The sequence below is a fragment of the Lotus japonicus genome, chromosome 5, assembly GCF_012489685.1.
Source record: "Lotus japonicus ecotype B-129 chromosome 5, LjGifu_v1.2".
In the NCBI taxonomy this organism is placed as follows: Eukaryota; Viridiplantae; Streptophyta; class Magnoliopsida; order Fabales; family Fabaceae; genus Lotus; species Lotus japonicus.
The window spans coordinates 59,522,061-59,545,051 of NC_080045.1; the positions used below are offsets into that span (position 1 = coordinate 59,522,061).

Sequence of the window (22,991 nt, forward strand, 5' to 3'; positions counted from 1 at the left end):
GTTGCAAGTGTCTAATATAGTACACGAAATATTTTTTACATCTGAAAACAAGCAATTAGTAGGTTTAAAACGCCCTAACTTAAAAATTGGATAGACTAGCTAGACCACAAAGAGAAACCCTTGGTCCCACTTGTCTCAATTTTAATTTAAAACCAAGTAATTAAAACAACCAAATGAAAGCTTCAACATTGTTTTACTTTTAATAAACAATGATCAATGACTACTGACTAGTACTGAGGAAGTGAGAGGAATATATGTAAGCAAGTATATGTAGGGACAAAATGACATCAGCGTGAGTACTAAATCAACCATTACTTAATTAGTTTATAGGTGACTAGTTTCTGGGTTAAGTACTGCTGTTCTGTTCATAGTTCCTAGAAGGTTGTATTAATTAAGTGGGTGTAAAAAGGGTACTCTATGGTATAATATATTGTAAAACTGTAATTAAGCTTTCTATACAAGCTTTCGGCTTTTGATCACTACTCTTAAATTATATGATAAAACAGGTATGGTGCACTAGATTTGCAGCTTTTTTTTTATAAAATGAGTCCAATCTGAATAAGACAACATACCTTGTTAAGTACAATTGTTGTTAATCTAACTTATCTAGGATATATATAGAACAAATTAATTAATGTTGCTTTATGTATTATTAAATATATCCACATAATATAAATCCCAAAAAGACCTTTTACAATCCAGGTATAGTATACACTTACATTATATTTTATAATATACGAAAAGAGTGCATTGTTCTCAAAGAAACCTTGTATCAGTTACCATTACTTTAGCAAGGGATAATATATAAAATGTAGTCTTTCTCAGTAATCCAATCCACGGTAGCTGGAACTTTGTTAACAATGGTGTTGTAACCTGAACTGCTGAATTGATTTAGACTGCAAATCCATGAGAAGAAATTATTGAAGAGCAATGTCCATAACATTAGTTAGTAATGTTCATAGCAACTAATACAGGCCTATTTATCGAATTAATGAAAGTTTGGCTTAACTTAAATAATGACATCTCATGTTTAACTCTATTGAATTGAAGAAAATAGATATTGCTTAATGTGTCACTTCCAATTAACTAGTGAATATGTCTAATGTCTTCACTCCACTAGTTAGAATTCTCATGGATATATCCATGGTTCCAATATTCTGATAACTAGCTACTACGAGAATGTTACTTGCATATACAATTCCACAAATATCTAATCAACATACCATTTAGCGGTTGTTTTTAACTAATACTGATGTTAGCGGCAGTAAAAAACCCTGTTAAACAGTGTGTTGATGGCCTATTACAAATTTAAAGATTGATTAGTGGAGCTCTTGTGGTATGCAGAATGCTTAATCAAACCAGCAGGGCTACAAAGATAACTATGGTTGTATGCATATGAAAACAATAAGAAATGATTAACACTTTGATTTGGACTGCTGATAAAGGTTCCACATGTCAAGAGATGAATGGTGCCAAATGTGGAGGGACGGCGCACCAAACAGACAAATATTGTGAAACTGAAACCTCAACCTCATTTGTGGGAGAAGGAAAAGGAGAATGTGACATATTACACTGTGTGTTGTGCTGTTTTGTGTGTGAACCTCTCCATAGCTGGTTTATAGTAGCCATGTATAATGCAAGTAAAATTTATAAGGAAAATGAGATGTAAATATCCGCATAGTGCATACATCATTGTGAAACCTCAATTGTGAGGAGAGCGGAAAATGAAGTGTTTGTCGAGTGTCTACAAGCACTATGTCTATGTATCAATATTTGGTTAAAACTTAAATCAAAACACAGGAGAGAGTGGATGAGTTGTTGTTTAAAGTGGTGGAAAGGAAAAGGCTTAGGCTTAGGGTGCAATATAACGGTGGAAGGGTGGCGGCGTGAAAATTTGGTGTCACGCCGTCCAAACAAAGAACTTTCCCATCTATCTGCCACCCCACGCGCAATCAATAGCTTCATCTACAACATGTTTCTATTTATTTATATATATATATTAATCTTCTGCTTCTTTTCCATACAACATTCTCTGATTTCTCTACTTACATGCTTTATATACATATATATATATAGCTGCACTCCTCTCTTTAAACAAACATTCACCTTCACCTTACAGACTACAGTCCAACAACACCACACTAATTCTCTCTCCTTTTCCCTGTCTCTTCTATTCTCTCTTTCAGTGCCTAGACTCAACAAGAACAAGATCACATTAACCCAGATTTCTGTGAGTATTCTTTTAAGCATATGCATTTAGTGTCCTTATATATAGTGTAAGAATTATTTCTATTCCTCCTCTTTTCTTTTTCTCAATAGTTTGTCAAGGGAAATCTTACACCACCACCTTGAAACAATTTGATAAATCCTTTGGTGGGTTTTGTCAAAGGGAACTCCAACTTCTCATGTGTTGTTTTTCCATGTCTATTATGGACTTGAAATGTTTTTTACACATATTTATTAGATTTCTGATTAAAAATAAGCTACCAATCCAAGTTTCAAATGTTCTGGTTTTTGCCAACTGAGGTGTATATCATGATCCCAGATTGAAAATTTTCAACCCATCAATTAAATAGTTTCTCCCATTACCATGAGAGAAATGAAAAAGTTTTTAAAGCAATGATTAGTATTAGCCTGGGTTGATATGTGTGTTTGAATATCAGTTGAGTGCGATCCGAACAACCTTTCATCCCAACTCATAAGAAGATTTCCATTCACTTGTCTTGAAATAAGTGTTACAGTTTGTTTGTATTAGTGTCCAAACATAGCCTTAAATGTCAGGTTTAAGAGCCCTGGTAAGTGATTGTGTCATTGGAAAAAATCTGAAATAAGCTCATGCTAATGAGTGGAACTTTATCTAGCAATAGCATGCTAAGCTATGTGCTATGCCTGGTGGAGTGGTGGTGATTCTTGATCAAGGATATTTTCAACAGGCAAGTCTTTCTCCACCACCAACACTGCAGGCATTGGGACTGAGTGCACTGCACTCAAAGAAATGTGACATGCTTGTGACAGCAAAGTCAAGCTTTTCGGCCAACTTTTGTGTTCAATATACTTCTTTTACACAACCTCATGTCATGCATAAAAAAACAGCTTCTTAGAGGATTAATAATAGCCCTACATATCTTTTTAGTTAAATCCTTTTATTAATGGTGGGTTCCACTCATTGTCTGCCAATTTTTTCATTGCACATGCTGCACAATTGGTGGATCCAAAAAAACAAAACAAAAGTTGCATCATCGTCAATTCACCATCATGATTACTACTATCTATCTCAGCCCTAGACATTTTTAGAGCTATAAGGTTGTAAACTATAATGACAATTTCATAAAGAGCAAGAGAAGTGGATCAACTTGTCCTTAATCCATTGAATTAATTTCTGTACTTAATGTTTATATATCTACCAATTGATGTGCCTTTACCATTAGGCTTTTCCCAAAAGAATTTGAGCCTTTTCTACATTTTGATATTTTTTCTCTCTATTCACACATGAGAGAAACAAGATAAAACTTTCATACATAAATAGTCATATTGTTCCTACACGATGACTCATATTCTTTTGCTTCTTTCAGCAGAGATAATCATCAATGGATATGGAATCATGTGTGCCTCCAGGATTCAGATTTCATCCAACAGAAGAGGAGCTTGTGGGGTATTACCTCAAGAGGAAGATAAACTCACTGAAAATCGATCTAGATGTTATTGTTGAGGTCGATCTCTACAAAATAGAACCATGGGACATACAAGGTATTGCAATTACCAAAATGCAATCTATGTAGCTAACATCTACTCCCTCCGGTCCTATTTATAAGCAACAAAAAAAAAATTCACATAGTTTAATAAATGTAGTTAAACTAGATAAAATGCATTAAATTTGTCTTAAATTAAAATGAACTTCCAAAATTACCCTTTGTTATTAGTGTTGGAAAGTGGAAAAGAGAGAGAATAATTAATGAGACACATTTTACAAGTTAGAATTAATAAGGGCATCATTGGAAAAAATTAATTAATATAGCTCAAACTTTCATTTGGTTCTTATAAAAATGACTAAGATTTTTCTTCTCTTTCATGCTTATAAATAGGACCGGAGGGAGTATGTTTTTATGACTTTCATTTAGAGAAAAAAAAAAAACTTTGAAAATTTGATAAACTTCAGTTGATTATTGAATATTTATACAATAATATAATATTTAGACATTCAAACAGTGAAATTAACCAACAAACGCTTTATTTTTCTTTTTATCTCTTTTTTTCCTTTCTCACTCATGTGTATGTTAGGTATATGCACTATGCGTGTCCATGAATCATTTTCTTTATTTATACCTATATCAACCTCATGATGCAAGAGATAAGCCATTTTAGTTACAAATGATGTGGTTTGTTTGAGATGTGCAGATAGGTGCAAGCTAGGATACGAGCAACAGAACGAGTGGTACTTTTTCAGCCACAAGGATAAGAAATATCCAACAGGGACAAGAACTAACAGGGCCACTGCTGCTGGATTCTGGAAAGCAACTGGAAGGGACAAGGCTGTGATGTCCAAAAACAGAATAATAGGGATGAGGAAGACCCTGGTGTTCTACAAAGGAAGAGCCCCAAATGGGAGGAAAACTGACTGGATCATGCATGAGTATAGGCATCAAACCTCTGAACATGGCCCTCCACAGGCAAGTTAATTATACAATTTGTTTTTCATCTTGAATTTTGTCAACCATTTTAATTATTGTCTACATATACATGTGCTACTAGCAAAGCAAATTCATCTAATGGTTGTTTCCAATATTTTATTTTATACATAGAAAACAATAATGGTAGGGAGACATACAAATAATGCAAACATTCATCAGACACACATACCTCATTTTTTTTATATCTCTTTCTTATTATATATCACATTCATTACTTCTATTTCTTCACTTTTTTTCTCACTTTAAGTATTTTTGTATAGATGTATTCAGAATGCAAATGTTTATTAATAATTTTCCAAACGAAAAAGCTCATGCTTTTCAATAGTTGTTTCATAAGTTATGTAGCAAGACAAGGCAAGCATGACATTTTGAAAAACAATAATGTTTTTTTCCACACTGTGTGAACAGTATGATATGTACACACAGTACACCAATTTTCTTTCTATCTATCATTTCTTATCATATCACCCCATATATTACATGTATTACTTGTCTCTTCCTTATGTTGTTGATATCATTATATAGTCATCAAAAACTGAACTTAGTAGTTAATTACTGCAGGAAGAAGGCTGGGTTGTGTGCAGAGCATTTCGAAAGCCAAGTCCAAGTCACAGGCAAGGTTTTGAGTCATGGTGCACCAACCAACCACAGTTTTTCAGAGACCATCATCATCAAAGCTATACAAGGCCCTTATCAATTACAGATATTTTAAACGAAACTAATAATGTTCTTCATCCTGCTGAAGGCACGAGTTATAGTAGCCACCCTTTCAGCTCAGAGCAACCGTTTCTACCTAACCAAACTGTCATGGACAAACAACAACTCATTGAGCTTCCACAACTAGATAGCCCCACTGCAAGTTTAGCACTCAATGAACAACGTCTTAATGGCCTAACAACAAATGAAGATCATTGCAGTGATGAAAGGAGCAATAACAGTGGACAAGTTGGCATTGATTGGAAAAGCTTGGACAGCTTGTTCACTTCACAATTTACAGATACCACTAATTACTTTTCACATCCACATAACTTGCCCATGATGGTTCCCCATGGCCATGAGCTACAACCTCAAAATCAACCTAATCATGTCCTAGGATGCTTTCCTGATTTATAACTTGAGTGTCAACATCCACTAGCCAATAAATAAAGTCTCTAATAGCGTGTTTGGAATCAAATTATTTTTTTCTCAGAATCAACTCTTACATCCCGAAGCTGCTCAAAGAACCTTCTTCTCATAATTGATTTTGGCTTCAGAGTCAAAATAGCGTGTTTGGAATCAAATTATTTTTTTCTCAGAATCAACTCTTACATCCCGAAGCTGCTCAAAGAACCTTCTTCTCATAATTGATTTTGGCTTCAGAGTCAGTTGTAGAATGATTTTTCAAGCATACACGCATTAAGTAAGATGATGGATTCATAATATCTTCCATTTGTCTTACCACAAGTTAATTTAGAAGTTGCTGAAGATTGACGTTGTTCATTATATAGAAGATGTCAAGATGGAATTCTATAATTTTTTTCTTGACAAAGGAAGATTCGCTTGAAGAGTGATTCTCTCCTTTGGTTTAGAGTTCAAATTAAAAGACAAAGCTTTTCTTTTTTCTTCTTTTGGTACTAAGTTTAACTTTTCACTGTCTTGGCTATGTACCTTATAAATGTAAATTCTCTTTATTTCATGCATAGTGTGGCCTTACTTAATTTGCTTTATGCTATTTCTGTTCATCATTTGAAGTTTGTGAGAGCTTTAGGAGTTAGGACCACGTAGTTTGGTCGACCCTACCCCAATCGATTAGTGTTAATGTGAAAGAAAGAAAGCAATGGAGAGAGCAGCTTAATTGTGTCATTGATGTTGACTTGAGCATGGTCAATCACACCAAACACCAAGGTTTATCATTTCAAAAATATTCAAAATGCATGCTTTTTATTAAGTGTGATACATGTGAGAAGGATGAATACACAATACCAAAGCAATTCTCTTTCAGGCATTTTATCAAGCACGTTATAGAGAAGGGTGGGGGAGGTGGGGCGAAGGATGGGGGAGAGTGAAGTTGGGGTAAAAACTAAATTGAATGGTAAAATGAAATATTTGGTTCACATTTGACGGTTTTACATGTTACTTAACGCGTCATGTCAATGTTTCCTTAAGTTTGCCTTATAGCAAGGAGATGAGAGACTAACGTAATTGAGTTTGTTTCATTCAAGGTATTTTAGGATGAGGGAAAGAGAGTGAAATTGGTGTAGGAACTAAATTGAATGCTAAAATGAAATATTTGGTTGAAATTTAACGGCCTACGTGTTACTTAATGCACCATGTCAACGCTTCCTTACAAAAAATGAGACGAGAGACTAACATAATTTGTTGATGAAGCTAAGATCGACGCTTCTTGAGCCTAATAGTGGTCTAATAGGTCGGTTTAAAACACTTAGGTAGCGTTTGGTATACATATGGAAACGGAACGGAACGGGACATATGGGTTCTATTCTGTGTTTGTCATGCTTTTGAGATGGAACGAAACAGGATATGAAGCTTCAGGAACGGGACATTTTGGTTCCATAAAAAAGGGTGGAACGGAAGGGAACGAAACAGAACACTCAATCAAAAGACAAAATTGACCCCAAATTTATTATCTGTATCTCGTTATCAATTCAATTAACTCTTATGTTTTCTTCATCATCACATAACATAATTTCCTATCACTATTATTTTTCACCACTAATTCGCTGCACAATTAACATCTGGAACGAGATTGCATATATATATATATATATATATATATATATATATAGAGGATGTATCTTATGAGAAAGGTAATCTTATGTGAGAAAATGAGAATAAATCACGACCGTTAGATCTAACCATCAACGGTCAAGATTAAAACATTAAGCCATGTGACTTTTTTAAGTGATCATGTGACAATCACATGACCATTAAATTCTTTTAATCTTAACTATTGATTGTTAGATCTAACGGTCGTGATTTATTCTCATTTTCTCACATAAGATTACCTTTCTCATCATCAGATATCAATATCAATATGAAGAACAAATTCTAGTTCATTTGAAGAAAATTCGTTTACGCTATTTTTACGTTTTATTGTTTTGCTAATTTTTTATTTTGAGTTTTATCATTAATTTATATAATTATAAATAGAAATAATATAACTATTTGATTTATGTAACTAAATTGATAAGTACCACACTTTTTTCAGGAAAATAAAATAATATTATTTATAAAATTATTACACGTTTAACTATATTCATAATTAACATTTATGCATATATTATTCATAAATTTATAAATCTCTTGAAAAAAATTATTATAAACTAAGATAAAAATAATTTTTTAAGGTACAAGTTAATTTGTACACAATAATATATATGAAAAAGTTATTCTATTTAATCTATTTTATGCATTATTCAAACATTAAACATGATAGAGACATATATGTAATTAATCGTGTGGTCCTGTTCTGTCCATTTTGCATTTACCAAACACGGAACACATGCAATTATTATTCTATTCTGTTCCGTTCCGTTCTGTTCTGTCCCGTTCTGTTTGGTTTCCAAAGGCTACCTTATTCTTACGTGATAATTAACACACAAAACGCAAGGTGACTTGATTTTCAACTAATTTCCCCCCCCCCCCTGACAGTTTGCTTTGGGTTACTTTTGGCCCACCCATTTTTACTATGAATAACGTTATAAGTCTTATTTCCAACACTATTTTCAACTCTCTTTTATCCATTGGTTGAAATTCATGTGAGATCCATTAAAATTTAAAAGTGTGGTTCTCACTTCCTAATTAACATGACTCACAATCACATGAATTGCTAGAGCTTCTCTTTTACTATTTGCATACCTATTTGTTTTAAAATTTTAAGAGAAAAGAAAGGTGTTAGGGTGTGTAAACAATAAAAGAAGTGTGTAAAAATAATCCCCCAATTTTTTTTTGTAAGGTGGCTTGTGGGCTTTATTTGTGGGTCGAGCTGCGTGGTCCAGTTGGAGACTTTGTTTTCCCAGCTCTAGTAAAACCTTAACTTGACAAAAAAAATGGCAATTGCTCAAAAAAAAATGGCATATCCACTCAGCCTAAAATCTATAAAAGGTATATTCACTAATGTTCTTCTCATACACATCAGAGTAACTATCCTAATACTCCCTCCCTTCCTTTTTAAGTGTCATTTTAGAAGAATTTTGTTGTTCCTATTTAACTGTCATTTTGATGTTTTAAGGTTCTATTTGTCAATTATACCCTTACTTTTTCAATAACTCAACTTCACATTTTCCATAAAATTCTCCTATCTCAATAACTATGAAGAGTTTTATGACTTTATGATTAGGTGAGAGTGGTAGATGGTTTAATGATATGAGAGTGGAAAAAAAACTAACAATCCACTATCTTGGTTAGAGAGCTTTATGACTTTATGATTAAGATGTGAGAGGGTAGAATGGGAAAAAACCCTCTAACAATCCACTATCTTGGTTGGAGAGTTTTATGGTAAAATGACACTTAAAAAGGAACGAAGGAAGTACTATATAATTTCATATTTATCATAGCATATAAAATAAAATGATTTTTTACCATTAAAGTCAATTTTTATCATTATTAATTAAGAAATTAATAGTTAAAATTATAATTATGCATTTGTAGATGGGATAGAACATAATGTGAGTGTGAATGATTCACAATTATTCTTAAACATAAATTAATCTTTAATTAACAATTATGTTGATAGATAGATGATAGAATATTGTTTGTCGATATATTTAGGATTTGACTCTCACCTTAACTCTTATGATTAAAAAAAATTCCAATGGTTGGCTCTCTATCGATTAGTGTGCTGACACTTGAACGAGAGATTAGTCTCACAAATATTCGGAATTTTTTTTTTGTTATTTTTTTTAATTTTGATTGTAACACTTAACTTTTTAAATATAAGTTAATTCAAAACTTGTATACTTACTTCTTCCATTCCAACTTCCAAGTTCAAAAAGCTCCTTCCCCATCTCTCTCTCTCAGACAACAAAAAGAAAACTGCTTTGGAGTTCAATTTATCAGAAGGATCCACCATTTCTCACTTTCTCTCTCTTCCATCCCCAAATCTTAGGGTTTCCACCAAATCATACGAATTAGGAATAAAAATCTCAACTTGTTGAATATTTTCACCCAATTATCACACTCCGATCCACGATGGGATCATCGCGGTGACTGGATTAGATCCCACCCGCCGTGCCGACGAAGATGGCGGCGCCGAGGAACGTGACGGTGTTGAGGGATGAAGAGAACGGGGAAGCAGCGCTGGAGGACGATTCGCCCTCCGCTAAGAAGCCCAAATTGGAGAGGCTCCCGTTCAACACGTGGGAATTTGCCGCCGTCGTCGCCGTCTTCTTTGTCTTCGCCACCGGCATCTTCTGCATTTACCTCACCATGCCCGCCACCGCTTCCGCCCACCTCAAATTGCCCCGTACCCTCTCCGATCTTCGCATACTCAAGTACCCTCCATTTCCCTTCTTAGGTTTTCCTTTCAGTAATCATCAAAATCCTTTTTTTCAAAAAAAAATGATTAGGGTTGTTAATGGCGGGTAGCGTAGCAGCAAGCCCAAAAAACGTTATTTCGAGCGCTATATCAGCAAATAGCGGGCAATAGTGGGAAATAGCGGTGAATAGTGGAGTAGCGATGAAGCCCCGGGGTGCTACACTATAGCGCTATAGCGTGCTATTAACAAGCTTATGTGATGTGACTCTTTTGTTCCTAGAGTTTATTTATTTATTTATTTTGTTCTTATAAAATATTTTGAGTTCTTAAGTGGATTTGAGTTGTAAATTTTCAATCAATGTGCATTGTGCAGTGTAGTTACTTTTTTTTTTCCAATTTAGTTTTTATATTAGTGACAATGAAAATCTATGCTTTGTGTTTAATGTGTGTAGTTACCATGTTTTTGTTTGTTTGTTTGTTTTGCAGAGAACATCTTTCAGCATATGCTAATAATCATCCTGCACAGTTCATTCTTGGTTACTGCTCTATCTACATCTTTATGCAGACTTTTATGATTCCTGGAACAATCTTCATGTCTTTGTTGGCTGGTGCTCTTTTTGGAGTTGTTCGAGGGATAATGTTGGTTGTTTTCAATGCCACTGCTGGAGCCTCTTCATGCTTCTTATTGTCCAAGTTGATTGGAAGGCCTTTAGTTTCTTGGTTGTGGCCGGAAAGGTTAAGGTTTTTCCAAGCAGAGGTTTGTCTTTGTGTTGTTTATCTGGAAATTATCTAGGTAGTAATGTTATGGCATCAACTGTGTTAAGCGTTGATCTGAATTACTTTTCTTTGGGTGGTTAAATTAGATCGCAAAGCGTAGGGATAAGCTGCTGAATTACATGCTTTTTCTGCGGGTGACCCCAACATTGCCAAATCTTTTCATCAATTTGGCATCTCCAATTGTTGACGTACCATTTCATATCTTCTTTTTGGCAACATTGGTCGGTCTTATTCCAGCTTCGTATATTACTGTCCGAGTAAGCTTCTTTGTGGCTATCTTACTGTTATTTACAATAGATCACTGTTTCCCGTTTTCTCTGAACTTTGATATTATGTTAATCCAAGTGTTCATATTTTGTGCTATAGTTATTTTGTGTTTTCAGCTCCATTTAGTTAGTCCCCCTGTTGTATGTATGCCTTAATTATGTTTTACTATTGACTTCCAAATTTGGCATTTTTAACTTTTGAAGTTTAAGATAGTAACTTCTTCTTACTAAAAGAGAAACAAAGAAGAAAAGAGGGATGGAGGGTCTTTGTGAATGTTTCTTACAACATTTATTGGATGATCATCAACTTAAGTTGAGCAACATTGATCTTCAAATGACTAAGGAATTAACATATTTTCCTAATTCATAAGCTTTGCAAATGACAATTTAGCAAATGTAGCAGTAGAAAATATTAACAGGGAAATGTTGATTTCTCCTGATATTCCAATTTAAGCAAGAAAAAAAAACTAATTCAAAGGCACGATAAATGATATATTTACAAAGAATATATGCTAGAAACAGTTCAACACTTCAACATTTGTATGAAGGAGGTAATTTTTGTTCAAGTATGCAAATATTATATTTGAGATTTGAGAAGACATAGATGATACATATATATTTACTTACCGAAGAAGTAGAGTAAAACAAAATTAAACAAGTATTGTGAAGGCTATGTTTGGAGTGATAAGAAGGGGTGGAATGGAATGAATGATGATAGGTTCCATTGTTTGTTTAAAATGGGATGGAATGAAATGGAAATGGAATGCATTCCACTTCATTCCATTGCATCCCACTCTATTCCATTCTGTCTCATTCCATTGCAGTCTATTCTATTTCATTCCATTGCATTGCATTCTTTGCCATTCCATTCTGTCATAGAATCTAAGTTCTCAGGGAGAATATGGGGTTGTACTTTAGCAAACAATTTTCAGGGAATCATTGCAGTTTTGTTCTTGAAGGAAATTGGGGATTTTAAATCACAGCGGTAATGTTCACAATGAGAGGGCACATCATTTTGGATGAATATGTTAGGGGAAGTATTGCACTCTTGATCATGAAGAAGTACTAAGTTGGTTTAGGATAACTCATGTAAATTTTGTATAGTGTAGTTTTTATATTAGAGAACTTCACAATCCACTTTTTCACGTTGGCTTAGTATGTGTTTTGTGTGACTCCTTTGCTTTCTCTGATTTGGCTTGATTGGGTGGTGAAGTGATGAGAAAGGTTCCATTGTTTATTGCTCATATTTTGTTTCTCTTACCATTTGAACTGGATTAATTTTGATCATATATTAAAATGGTTTTCACGTTGTTTTCCTTGTATTATAATGTTAGATTTTAATCATCATGGATTTTCATTCTCTTATAATTCCCAACTCATGGATGAAAATGCTTTGTATCTTCTATTCTGGTTTGTTCAAATTTTTGTGGTCGTTGTTCTTGCGGCGCGTCTTTTATTCTTCTCATGACGTCTCCATGGTTTGTTTAACCAGGCTGGCCTTGCTCTTGGGGATCTAAAGTCAGTTAAGGATCTATATGATTTTAAGACATTATCAGTACTTTTCCTCATTGGCTGTGTGGCCATAGTTCCAACACTTTTGAAGAGGAAGCGAGTTTATGAATGAAGTTGTGTGCTGGCGCAGCTTTGCTCATTTGTCAAAGGCAAGTCATGTGATCATTAAATTAACTTGTGAAGACAGTGGATCATATTGGACAATGGTTAGCCAAGATATTAGAAAAGGATTTATTGTTACTAAATTAAAACATTGGTATATGCTCCGTATTATTTTCTGTTGTGGAGCTTTTTCTTTTCACTTTTCTTTTTGATCTTGTGGAGAGAGTGAGGGTAGATTTAGCTCAGTGATGATCAATTATGCAGCTACGGCTCACAGGCTTTGGTGGAGCACTTAAATTACGTATAATGTAACAATGATGACTTCAGGAGCTATGTTGTGACTGAAGTGTCTTACACCAAATACGAACAAACGTTTACATTGTACTATTGCTTCTTTATTCATTATTTATAGTAGAGAAATTTAACTATTACTCTTCCTGTCATTGGATTGAACTTTTATACTGTTCATGGGGTGGAGTGTTGATGCTCAATCTCATAACTCAGTGAATTACTGCACTTTTTTTCTTTTTCTTTCAAAGCACTTATGTTGAAACGAGGTGTTGTTGATTGTATTCTCAGTTTCAAATCATTGCTTCAATATATTATATACGTACATAAGTGTCAAAATTAGGTTACCTAAATCACACTGAAATTAATAAGTTAGTATCAACTTATTTATTTGTTAGGTATAACTATGTATGGACAGAAGTGCTTGTAATTTGACTTTTGAACCTATTGCAATTCAGAAATGTCCTTATAAATGGTCATCAAGATCTTTCTCGTTCTAAAAATATATGCATGACTGATGACCATGCATCTTTCCATGGAAGGGATTTTAAATTAGTGACTCAAATTATAATCGATTTTAAATAAAATTATAAAAAAAGCATAATTACTTTAACACTACACAGATAAACTCACTTTAAAGGGACATCTCCTGCTCCATTTAGATTATAGGGACTAATATTTTCATGGAAGATAAAGAGAAATGAAAATGTAACAACTCCGAACTAACAAGCTCTTCAGACAGGAAAAATAGCAATGTATTAGGAAACAGAGTACTAAGTCATACATTAGCTTGATTAAAATTTAAGCCACTACATTCCTCATCAAAGCAAAAAGGCAAAACGATTGCTTATAATAAAAGATGGAAGAAGATACAATATTGGCACTTAGATGTTCATTCTTCTGACTTGACATCATCCATCGTAACTTTAGGATAGTTCTCATAGCCCATAATGCTGTTTATCCGTAAACGTGTATGTGGCTGTCACAAGTTGAAAACCAAATCAAACATCATAAACAATGTCAGCACTCGAACATAAGGACAAAATTTCAAACGATTCAAGAAATAAGCCAAACATTAAACACAAATCTCTAATAAGGTTTATTTGGTGAGACATTGCTTGAATTTTTATATCAGATTCGGATAAATCATTGCATGACTTAATTTGCATAACATTATTTGCCAAGTAATATGTTGCATCAGTCAGTATAATCGGTAAAACCATCCTAGATGTGATTGTAGCCACCTTAAAAAGCAGGGTGAAGTGAGTATGACTGCATTTCTGATTTCAGCCAAAGATGCTTCAAATGACAAGAAATAAATATGAAGATAAGCAAATTTTATTATTTTGCTTCTGCATTCCTTGAAAGCTTGGACAGTCCACAAGAGGGATAAGCTCATTTGCATTTAGCTTAATTTCTCTCTTGAAAATAAAACTATGGACAACAGCAAAATGGAATTAATGATAGAGATTTGCCTTTCCTAACTCTTTCATGGTGATGCAAAACCATGGTTAACAAAAGATGAGAAATTAACATCAGGATGAGACAGAAGCTCGACGGATGCAATGAGCATAACCACATAAGGCAATACTGGTATTTATTGTTTTCATCCCTGGTTATGTTCAAATTCACCAGCAATAACTAGAAAAGGAAAGGAAATGACTGATGACATTTTGGCCAAGAACACATTTATCCAAAGGCACACACAATACACACACAATATGGATTCACTAGTTTGAAGCTCCTTTCAATAAATTCCCAACCACTCCCAAGCCATATAAAGTGACATACTGATTGCGATAAAAACATTTTGATAAATAATTTGGTTGCATAAGTAAAACAAAACAACTTTAGTACCTGTTTGTGCCCATAAGTTCTGCGATATTGCTTCTTTCGTTTATATTTGAAGACAATTACTTTGGGGTCAAAACCCTGCATTAGAAACATATCAGTTAAGGTAGACGATGTCTTAAAAAAAGCTTCTTGCAGGAAGAGAAACAAGAAAGAGGTGTACCTGTTCTTCCACCGTAGCATATACCACAGCATTTGATACTATTGGTTTCCCAATGTAGCAAGATGTATCTGTGCCAACCAGTAAAACCTTCTGTAGGGCAATCTGCAGATCCGAAAGAGCTAAATCTAATTAACCAATAAATTGAAAGCTTTGGAAGTTATGGAGAATATTCATAAAATGTGATCACTTTATCAGGCGTCACCACTAACTGGTAGTATTTAAGTTCATCTCCCCATCTTTAGGCCAAATTTCTTAAAAATAACTTTTTGTGTTGGACCCCTTAAAATTACAGATCCTAACCCATAGTTTAGGTCACTAATAAGGATCAGGTAGATTTTCATGATAATAAATCTTATGAAAACGAGAAGGGAGCACAGAGAACTCATTTCTGAAAGTGGATCATATTTTTAAAATCATTAGTCACTAAACTTCACACTCCACCCCAAAAACATTCTGTATTGAGTCGTATGGGAGAACCCGAAGTTTGATATAATGAATTAACATATAATTGTTACAGATACATTTTCTTGTGACAACAAATTACCGAATAATAAAATACCATACTGTAATTTTAGCAGCAATGTTTGGGAGAAAGCGGTGATAGTAAGTTGGTGATGATCATAAACTAATACAGAAAAAGTTATTGAATGAATGAAAGGAATGATGCATAACTATGGCAGAAAGACTGAAATAAGCATGAACGGCAATGTGTCCAATGGGAGAAATTAAGAAAAATATGCAAACCTTGTCGTTAGCCTTAGCACCTTTCAGCCTCTGAACAACAATCCAGCGCCCGGGGTGAACAATATATTGGCGCCCGCCAACCTAAACAGAAAAAAAAAATGTTCAAAAGCACAAGAACAGAAGATAAAATTTGCACAAACCCCAGAATGGGGAAAAACAAGTACCCATTTGCCTATCCAACAAACCAAAATTACATAAACAATAATTAAAATCATTTGGGCAGCCAAAAAAATTGCAAGTACATGTTCAATCACCAAGAAGACTCATAAGGGTCACCCTTAAAATCATCTTAATCAAGGAAATACTCAAAGCTAGCTACTTAACAACAGCACAAACAACAGTTTATGGTCATAGGGTCAACATCAGCAATAGATAAAACCATATGGAGTAGCCACAAATCTACAAACACACAAGCAATCACTCAAATTAAAACTCATTCAGGTCACCCTGAGAAAAAATCATGAACATTACTAACTACATTAGTATACTTAAACCTTGCAACTTTTCAACAATTCAGCCAAATGGGTCACCCAATCCACACTCAAAAACAAAAAACAAAAAACAAAAAGGAGTAACTAAGTACTAACCATGACCACAGCGAAGAGACCCGGTTCCCAAGAAGGAGGCTGCGCCGGGACAATTTCGCCAGCTTCAGGCTGAGGAGTCGTTACATCAATCTCCGGCTCAGCAACCGCAGATTCTGAGACCTTGGGGAGGGGTAGGAGAGGAAAACGCTGGGTGAACGTGGGTGGTTGTAAAGAGAGCTTGTTGGAATGAGAAGGGAAGCGAGAAGTGGAAGATTGAGAGAATAGAGGTTTGGAGGTGGAGGAAATGGTGCAGTGGGTTCCGAAAGAAGCGCAGAGTGTGGAAACGATTGCAGTTGCAGAAGCCATTTTCGGTGTTGGAGAGAGCTCTCACTCTCACAGAGTGTCACGCATATCCAGTTATCCTATCTCTTTCTATCCTCTTTATTGTTCATCATCAAAAGGTAAAACAAGCATCATTAGTTATTTTTTAAATGGTAATTTTTTAGAGTAAAAAAATTGGTAATTTTTTTTGAATCATTATTCTTTATATGAACCTTTTGTAAAGATAAAATAAAAATAATAACAAGCATCATTAGTTTTTCATTTTTTTTGGAATTTTTCAATTTTTTTTATTAGCATGATATATCGACTGCCTTGTGAGGCTAATTTCAAGGCTCGCATATCATATCAAGATAAAAGATAAAAAGACCCTATGTACCTTATTTTTCTTCCTTTTTTTAGAGGGCACTTGCTTAAAAAATAACAAAAGGAAAGGAAACATTAGAGGCGGAGAGTGGTGGAGGAGGAGGAGGAAAAAGGAAAATGTGGAGGAGGTGAAGGTGATGGTGGATGGTGGTAGTGGTGGCTGAAGAAAAACAAAAAAAAATTGAGCAAAAAAAACATAGGAAAAATTTGGGAAAGGAAAAGGGAGAACATGGAGGGGGAGAGAAATGGTGGCTACCGGAAGGAGATGATGAAGAGTGATGGTTCGGCATCCCCTGAATTTTACTTTTTGAAGTGTAGACAATGCATTGATCCAGATACGAAACGAGAAAAATTGGGTAAAATGAGCGAAAGTTTAACACCTTAAGCAAAATTAAAAGCCACTAAATGAAACATACATGATGTAAAATTTATAGGGGCCGAAAATAGCATTTGAATACTATTCTATTGAAGAATTTTTTTCTCTTAGGGGACGACCGCCCCATTTCACATGTATGTAGGTCCATCCCTGCACATACTTAACTACTATGTGTTGAAATTTTACTTTTTATTAGACTAATGGTGGCTCTAGACTACTTAGTCATAAATGTTTTGATACCATATTCAAGAATCAATTATTTCAAAAGTTTAAGTTGTTTGTAAGAAAAGTATGAATGGTGTTATATTAACACCTTTCTCTGTTGGTTTGGGAAATAATAGCACAACATTCACATTACAAGGGCATAGACCTAGTATTCCCTTTCTCTTTGGTGAAAGCAACCCATCTTCTTTGGGCTGAAAGTTCACCTCACATAAACCACCTACCCTTGCTTCCTTTTTTAATGCTATCCCACAAATGGTATTTTGTCCTCATTCCTCTGGCTTGTTTCTACTCAAGCCAATTACATTACGTGTGATGCTGAATATATTCAAATTCGCTAAATGTTTCTAAAGAAAGGAAATTGATTAAACCATTGCTGAAGAAAGTTAACAAAGTTCAAATGTAAATTAGATCACAATTATATAGCTAAGTAAATATGACTGATTCTCTTCTACCACCTTGCTTCCTAACTGTACAAGATATTTCAGTTAGCATATCAAGAAGAATCTTTCACTCCAAATGCATCAGCAATGTTGAAGTTCAAATTTCCTTTCATGGTTCTGCTCCTACCCACAGCATCAGCATCCCCTTGTTTCATCATCGCTACAAACTCCCCATAATCAATTCTCCCATCCTGAAAAAAGAGATTAGAGAAATAGAACCAAAATAGATTGTAACCACAACAAATATAAGAGAGAAAGGCATCCTAGATAATTTCAATCAAATATCAGAGAAAAAGGAAAGGGCTTATAAGAGTTATTAGCATAAACAAAATTGCCCTGAAAACAGCAATATACTTAAATCCACAATTAGCTATAAAGAACCAAATTCATATTTCACAACCTAATACATGATGATTGAATTTAAGACTTGCAATGAGTTTTTCAAAACCCATTATCATGCATGATACATCTTCAGTAATACCTCAGAGAACCCAGCCACAATTTGCAACAATAGCCATATTTTGCATTAACCAAAAAAGTTGCTTCCACTAAACTTTCCAGAAGCATCCAAGTCATGTAATGATGACGGATGACTTTTTAAAGAATCAAGAAATTAAAAACTTAGTTCACTTTCACTAATCTCATAGATAATAAGTTCGGACTATGTCCATCAAATTAATTGAGAAAACTGAAAATAGAATCAACAATGAAGTTGTTAGTGAAATTAAATAGAGTGACCACAATCGCATCACCATGTGTTGGTAATTATGCAAACACATTTAGAGGAACTTACATTGTCTTGATCAATCTCTTTGATCATTTCATCCAGATGTACTTCACCAAGGCCAAAGTCTTTAGAAGCCTGTTGAAGTTCATCAATGGTGATGTAACCACTACCATCTTTATCAAAATAGGCAAATGCAGCAATCAAATTCTCCTCTCTTTCCATCTTATTCAAGTGCATTGTCGCAGCAAGAAATTCACCATAGTCTATTGTTCCACTGTTGTCTATATCAGCCTGCAAAAGCTCACAAGGGAAGACAGCAATAATAAGAACCTATTTGAAATAGCATGAAACTCCTTCCTTTCTGTGACATTTATGATAACTATAATCTACCTACCGCCTCCATAAGGGATTTAATTTCAGATTCCATGAGATTAGAGCCCACACTTTCTAAACCATTCTTGAGTTCCTCAAAAGTTATTGTGCCACTGTTGTCAGCGTCAATCATTTTGAACAACTCTTTCAACCCCCCTATTTCTTCCTCTGAAAGTCTTTCAGCAATGACCTGAAAATAATTTTAAAATGTTAAACATAAGTTCATTACTTAGATTTACTTATCAAACTATTTAAGAAATGAATAAAAGTTGATATTAGGCATTCAGGAGTTTCTCACAACCAGACAGCTTTGATTTTCTAATACAAATCAGATCACTCTCCAGGATCTATAGACTATAGGAATCAAAATCAATGCATTCTACTTTTTTCAGAACCCTTAATTGCGGAGCAAAAAAAAAAAGCACTATACAGCTTTAAAGTCACAAACTAGCAACCACAAAGTAGCTAGAATTAACATCAATATTGAAATCAAACAGAAAAGGATGAGCTGTATAATGATAATTAAACATACACGCAGTGCCATCTTCTTAAGTTTATTCATTGCTGAGAAATGCTTTAGGCGTGTCAAAACAGCAGAATCAAGAGGCTTGTCAGGGGCAAATTCTTCATCCACAATCCAAGGGTTACCTGATTGTACAAACTCCATTATTGTTAGATATTTTACAAAGCTGGTACACTAAAATGCCTTGGCATACACCAGTAGCACATGAAAATCCAAATACAAATTGTATCCAAGGAACTCACATAAAACTTCATGAGCAGAAATTCTTGTCCTAGGATCCCTCTCCAACATCAGTTTTACCAAATCTTTAGCACTATCTGAGATGCTTGGCCATGGATCAGACACAAAATCAAGGTCTCCATGTAAAATCTGTTTGAAAATTCCTGCTTCGGTTTCTATAGGTAATAGAGAAAGTGAATGTAGCTCAGGCACAAAAAAGATAACAAGTAGATGACTAAATATTATACAGAGAATAAAAGGTTAACTGGTGCAAGTCCAAGAGAATTACAATACACATTAGGATCATTACCAGCCCAAAAAGGTGGCACCCCACTCAATAAGATGTATAGGATTACACCAGCACTCCATACATCCACTTCTGGTCCATAGTGCTTGCACAACACCTCAGGGGCAACATAGTAGGGACTTCCCACTACATCATGAAAGGCTTGTCCTGAAAAATAAACAAAAAAGTAAGGTTGAAAATCCAAGGGAAAAATATATGTTTAAATTGCCGAATATTGCTCTTTAAACATTCAACCCCTTAGCCCTAACTATATTTCTCTCAACAACCATGAAAAAGAATGTTCTTGGGAGCTTCATCCTGCCAAGATAATCAATAACAAATTTGCTGAGCATATGGCAAGTGCACTGGTTAAAATTGCCTAAGATGTATATGCATTATGAAATTCAATACAAAGTATTAGAGTAAGAAGAATTTATGCTCAGAATAGGAGGAGGGATGAACCTAGAGACATCAAGAGATTCTAAAATATATCACAACCCCAATACAATCAATTCAAAGAAATCTACCCTGTGAAAACAAAAATATGCAGCTGGCTGTTATGAATAAAATACTTAAACATCACCCCCTAATCGATCAGCTAGCTAATTTCAGAAAATCGAATCAAAACAAACCCAGAAAGAAGCTGCACATGATAGAAGATACCATGCATTGCTTTTGGAAAAAGAAACAATCATCAACATTGCGAAATCAAGAAAGAAACACCTCTCATAAAGCAATGCTAATAATTTCCCTCATTCATTTCAACAACAACATGCCAACATCATACAAAATTGAATCTCCTAATCATTACAATCACAATAAATTAAAAGCAAAAGATAAAGAACAAGAAATCAACCTGGCTTGTAGAACACAGAGAGACCGAAATCGGTGGCCTTCATCTTAGCATCTTCGCCAGGGGTATCAAACAAGAAATTCTCCGGCTTAAGATCCCTATGAATAACCCCAAGAGAGTGACAAGCCTCCACAACCCCCACAATAGTCTTAATCAATTTGGCAGCCTCTCTCTCACTATAATGCCCCTTCTGAATAATCCTATCAAAAAGCTCACCACCAGCACAAAGCTCCATGACCAAATGCACAAACACAGAATCCTCATAGGTCCCTTGAATCTGAACCACATTAGGATGCTCAGACAAATGGTGCATGATCTGAATCTCCCTCCACACATCATCATAATCCTCCTTGCATAGAAGCTTTCGCTTCGGGATCGATTTGCAGGCGTAAAGCTTCCCTGATGCCTTGTGAGTACAAAGATACGTGGTGCCGAATTGACCCTGACCCAGCTTCTTCCCCAGAAGGTAGTGATCCCTTAACCTTGGGGTCTGGTATGGCAACACCGCAGTGCATTTTGAAGAGGATTTTGATCCTGCAAAACTCTGCTTCTGCATTTCGCAATTCCAATGGTGAAAATCTGAAATGGGTGTGATTGAAATTTGGATCTTTTCTCTTCTTCTTTCCCTTTGTTTTCTCTCTCTCAACAAGAACCTGTTCACACGTAACTAACTGTTTTCTGTTAAGATTTGTCACCCTTTTTATTTTCCCTTTTCTTGTCCTAACATAACAAATTAACAATTGTCAATTTATTACAACATTGGAATTCTTTTCATTCTTTCAATATTCATTGGTGGAGAAGCCGAGAAGCATTGCTTCATTAATCCTTATAGATAGGTGTGTTACAATAATATACACTCTATCTTTCTTTTCATCTATAGTCCGTGAATATTTAAGATTACATGCTATATCAATTAATGATATGTAGTTTACATAGTTAATTAATACACTAATTTATGTTTAAATCCTTCATTGATGTGTCATTTATTTTCATCATGTGTTATCTATTTAGGATAAAACTTAGATCAAATTCCTTACCTCCATTCTATTAATTTTATGTGTAATTTTTTAAATTTTGACAATAAATTCTTAATAAATGATATTTATATTTAGAAATAGTTGCACATGTGACATCACATGATTGGTAAACTTGATAAAATGGATTTAAGGAACTTGATGTAAGTTTCTCTCATTTATTTATACTTATCTCTCTTGTATTAATTCATTAATTGGACAAATATAGAAATATAATTAATAAAATAATGACAGTTAATATAAATAAAAAATTATGAGTTATAAAATAATGACAGGTAAACTGGCAGTGCTCTATCTTAGCAACGATTATCTTAAATCGCTGTTATCCTCTACTTTTTTGTAGTACAAACATTTGAAATGAGCTTTTAAACTAGTCAAATAAATTTTTTTTTTTAGAAAACGAAAGTTTATTAAATGCGAAAGAAGTCGAGATATAGATCCTCTCGACAATGGATTAAATACAAAGCCACGCAAAACGAAAGAAACACAACGAAAATGACAAACGTCAAACTACAATAAATACACACAAAAAGACCGCAAAAAACGCAAACCTAAACCACGCAAACCAATCAAAGCACACTCCCAGACACTCCATACTTCTTCGGATGAGTAGTTCTGAGATGCAACTAGCTGATTTTTTTAACCCACCAAGATAGTCAATGTTTTACATATGAAAATACTATATATTTATAAGGAACAAACGGAGACATATAAGTTTGATTTTTGGGAACAAACGGAGACATATAAGTTTGATTTTTGAAGGAGTGCCAATACTTCAACATTTTCTTATTTATTAGTTGAACTTTCATGTAAATAAGTGTGGGTGACTTTGAATAG

General features: G+C 34.4%; 4 protein-coding genes across 5 annotated transcripts; 2 read left to right on the plus strand and 2 right to left on the minus strand.

Annotated features, from left to right (window-relative positions):
- The first annotated feature begins 1,812 nt into the window (after window positions 1-1,812).
- LOC130721371 (NAC domain-containing protein 30) lies at window positions 1,813-6,516 on the plus strand. Of its 2 annotated transcripts, none has more exons than XM_057572161.1 (4): window positions 1,813-2,230; window positions 3,576-3,747; window positions 4,396-4,671; window positions 5,254-6,516. In XM_057572161.1, exons 2-4 carry the CDS (start codon window positions 3,588-3,590, stop codon window positions 5,799-5,801), a joined length of 984 nt encoding a protein of 327 aa, XP_057428144.1. In that variant the 5' UTR covers window positions 1,813-2,230; window positions 3,576-3,587; the 3' UTR covers window positions 5,802-6,516. The 2 variants fall into 2 exon arrangements, with proteins under 2 accessions (XP_057428144.1, XP_057428143.1); XM_057572160.1 differs by having other exon boundaries at window positions 1,814-2,230; window positions 3,573-3,747.
- Window positions 6,517-9,655: 3,139 nt separating this feature from the next.
- LOC130718730 (uncharacterized membrane protein At4g09580-like) lies at window positions 9,656-13,252 on the plus strand. Its single transcript, XM_057569354.1, has 4 exons — window positions 9,656-10,180; window positions 10,651-10,921; window positions 11,028-11,198; window positions 12,700-13,252. The coding sequence occupies exons 1-4, from the start codon at window positions 9,930-9,932 to the stop codon at window positions 12,829-12,831; spliced, it is 825 nt and encodes a 274-aa protein (XP_057425337.1). The 5' UTR covers window positions 9,656-9,929; the 3' UTR covers window positions 12,832-13,252.
- A 590-nt stretch (window positions 13,253-13,842) lies between these two features.
- On the minus strand, window positions 13,843-16,823 carry LOC130720749 (50S ribosomal protein L21, chloroplastic). The gene is made up of 5 exons (XM_057571443.1): window positions 16,455-16,823; window positions 15,868-15,948; window positions 15,124-15,225; window positions 14,967-15,041; window positions 13,843-14,088 (listed from the first exon to the last, which is right to left on the minus strand). Exons 1-5 carry the CDS (start codon window positions 16,758-16,760, stop codon window positions 14,002-14,004), a joined length of 651 nt encoding a protein of 216 aa, XP_057427426.1. The 5' UTR covers window positions 16,761-16,823; the 3' UTR covers window positions 13,843-14,001.
- Window positions 16,824-18,041: 1,218 nt separating this feature from the next.
- LOC130718880 (calcium-dependent protein kinase 11-like) lies at window positions 18,042-21,800 on the minus strand. The gene is made up of 7 exons (XM_057569511.1): window positions 21,124-21,800; window positions 20,292-20,435; window positions 20,005-20,157; window positions 19,772-19,887; window positions 19,262-19,429; window positions 18,934-19,158; window positions 18,042-18,331 (listed from the first exon to the last, which is right to left on the minus strand). The coding sequence occupies exons 1-7, from the start codon at window positions 21,674-21,676 to the stop codon at window positions 18,194-18,196; spliced, it is 1,497 nt and encodes a 498-aa protein (XP_057425494.1). The 5' UTR covers window positions 21,677-21,800; the 3' UTR covers window positions 18,042-18,193.
- Between the last annotated feature and the right edge of the window lie 1,191 nt (window positions 21,801-22,991).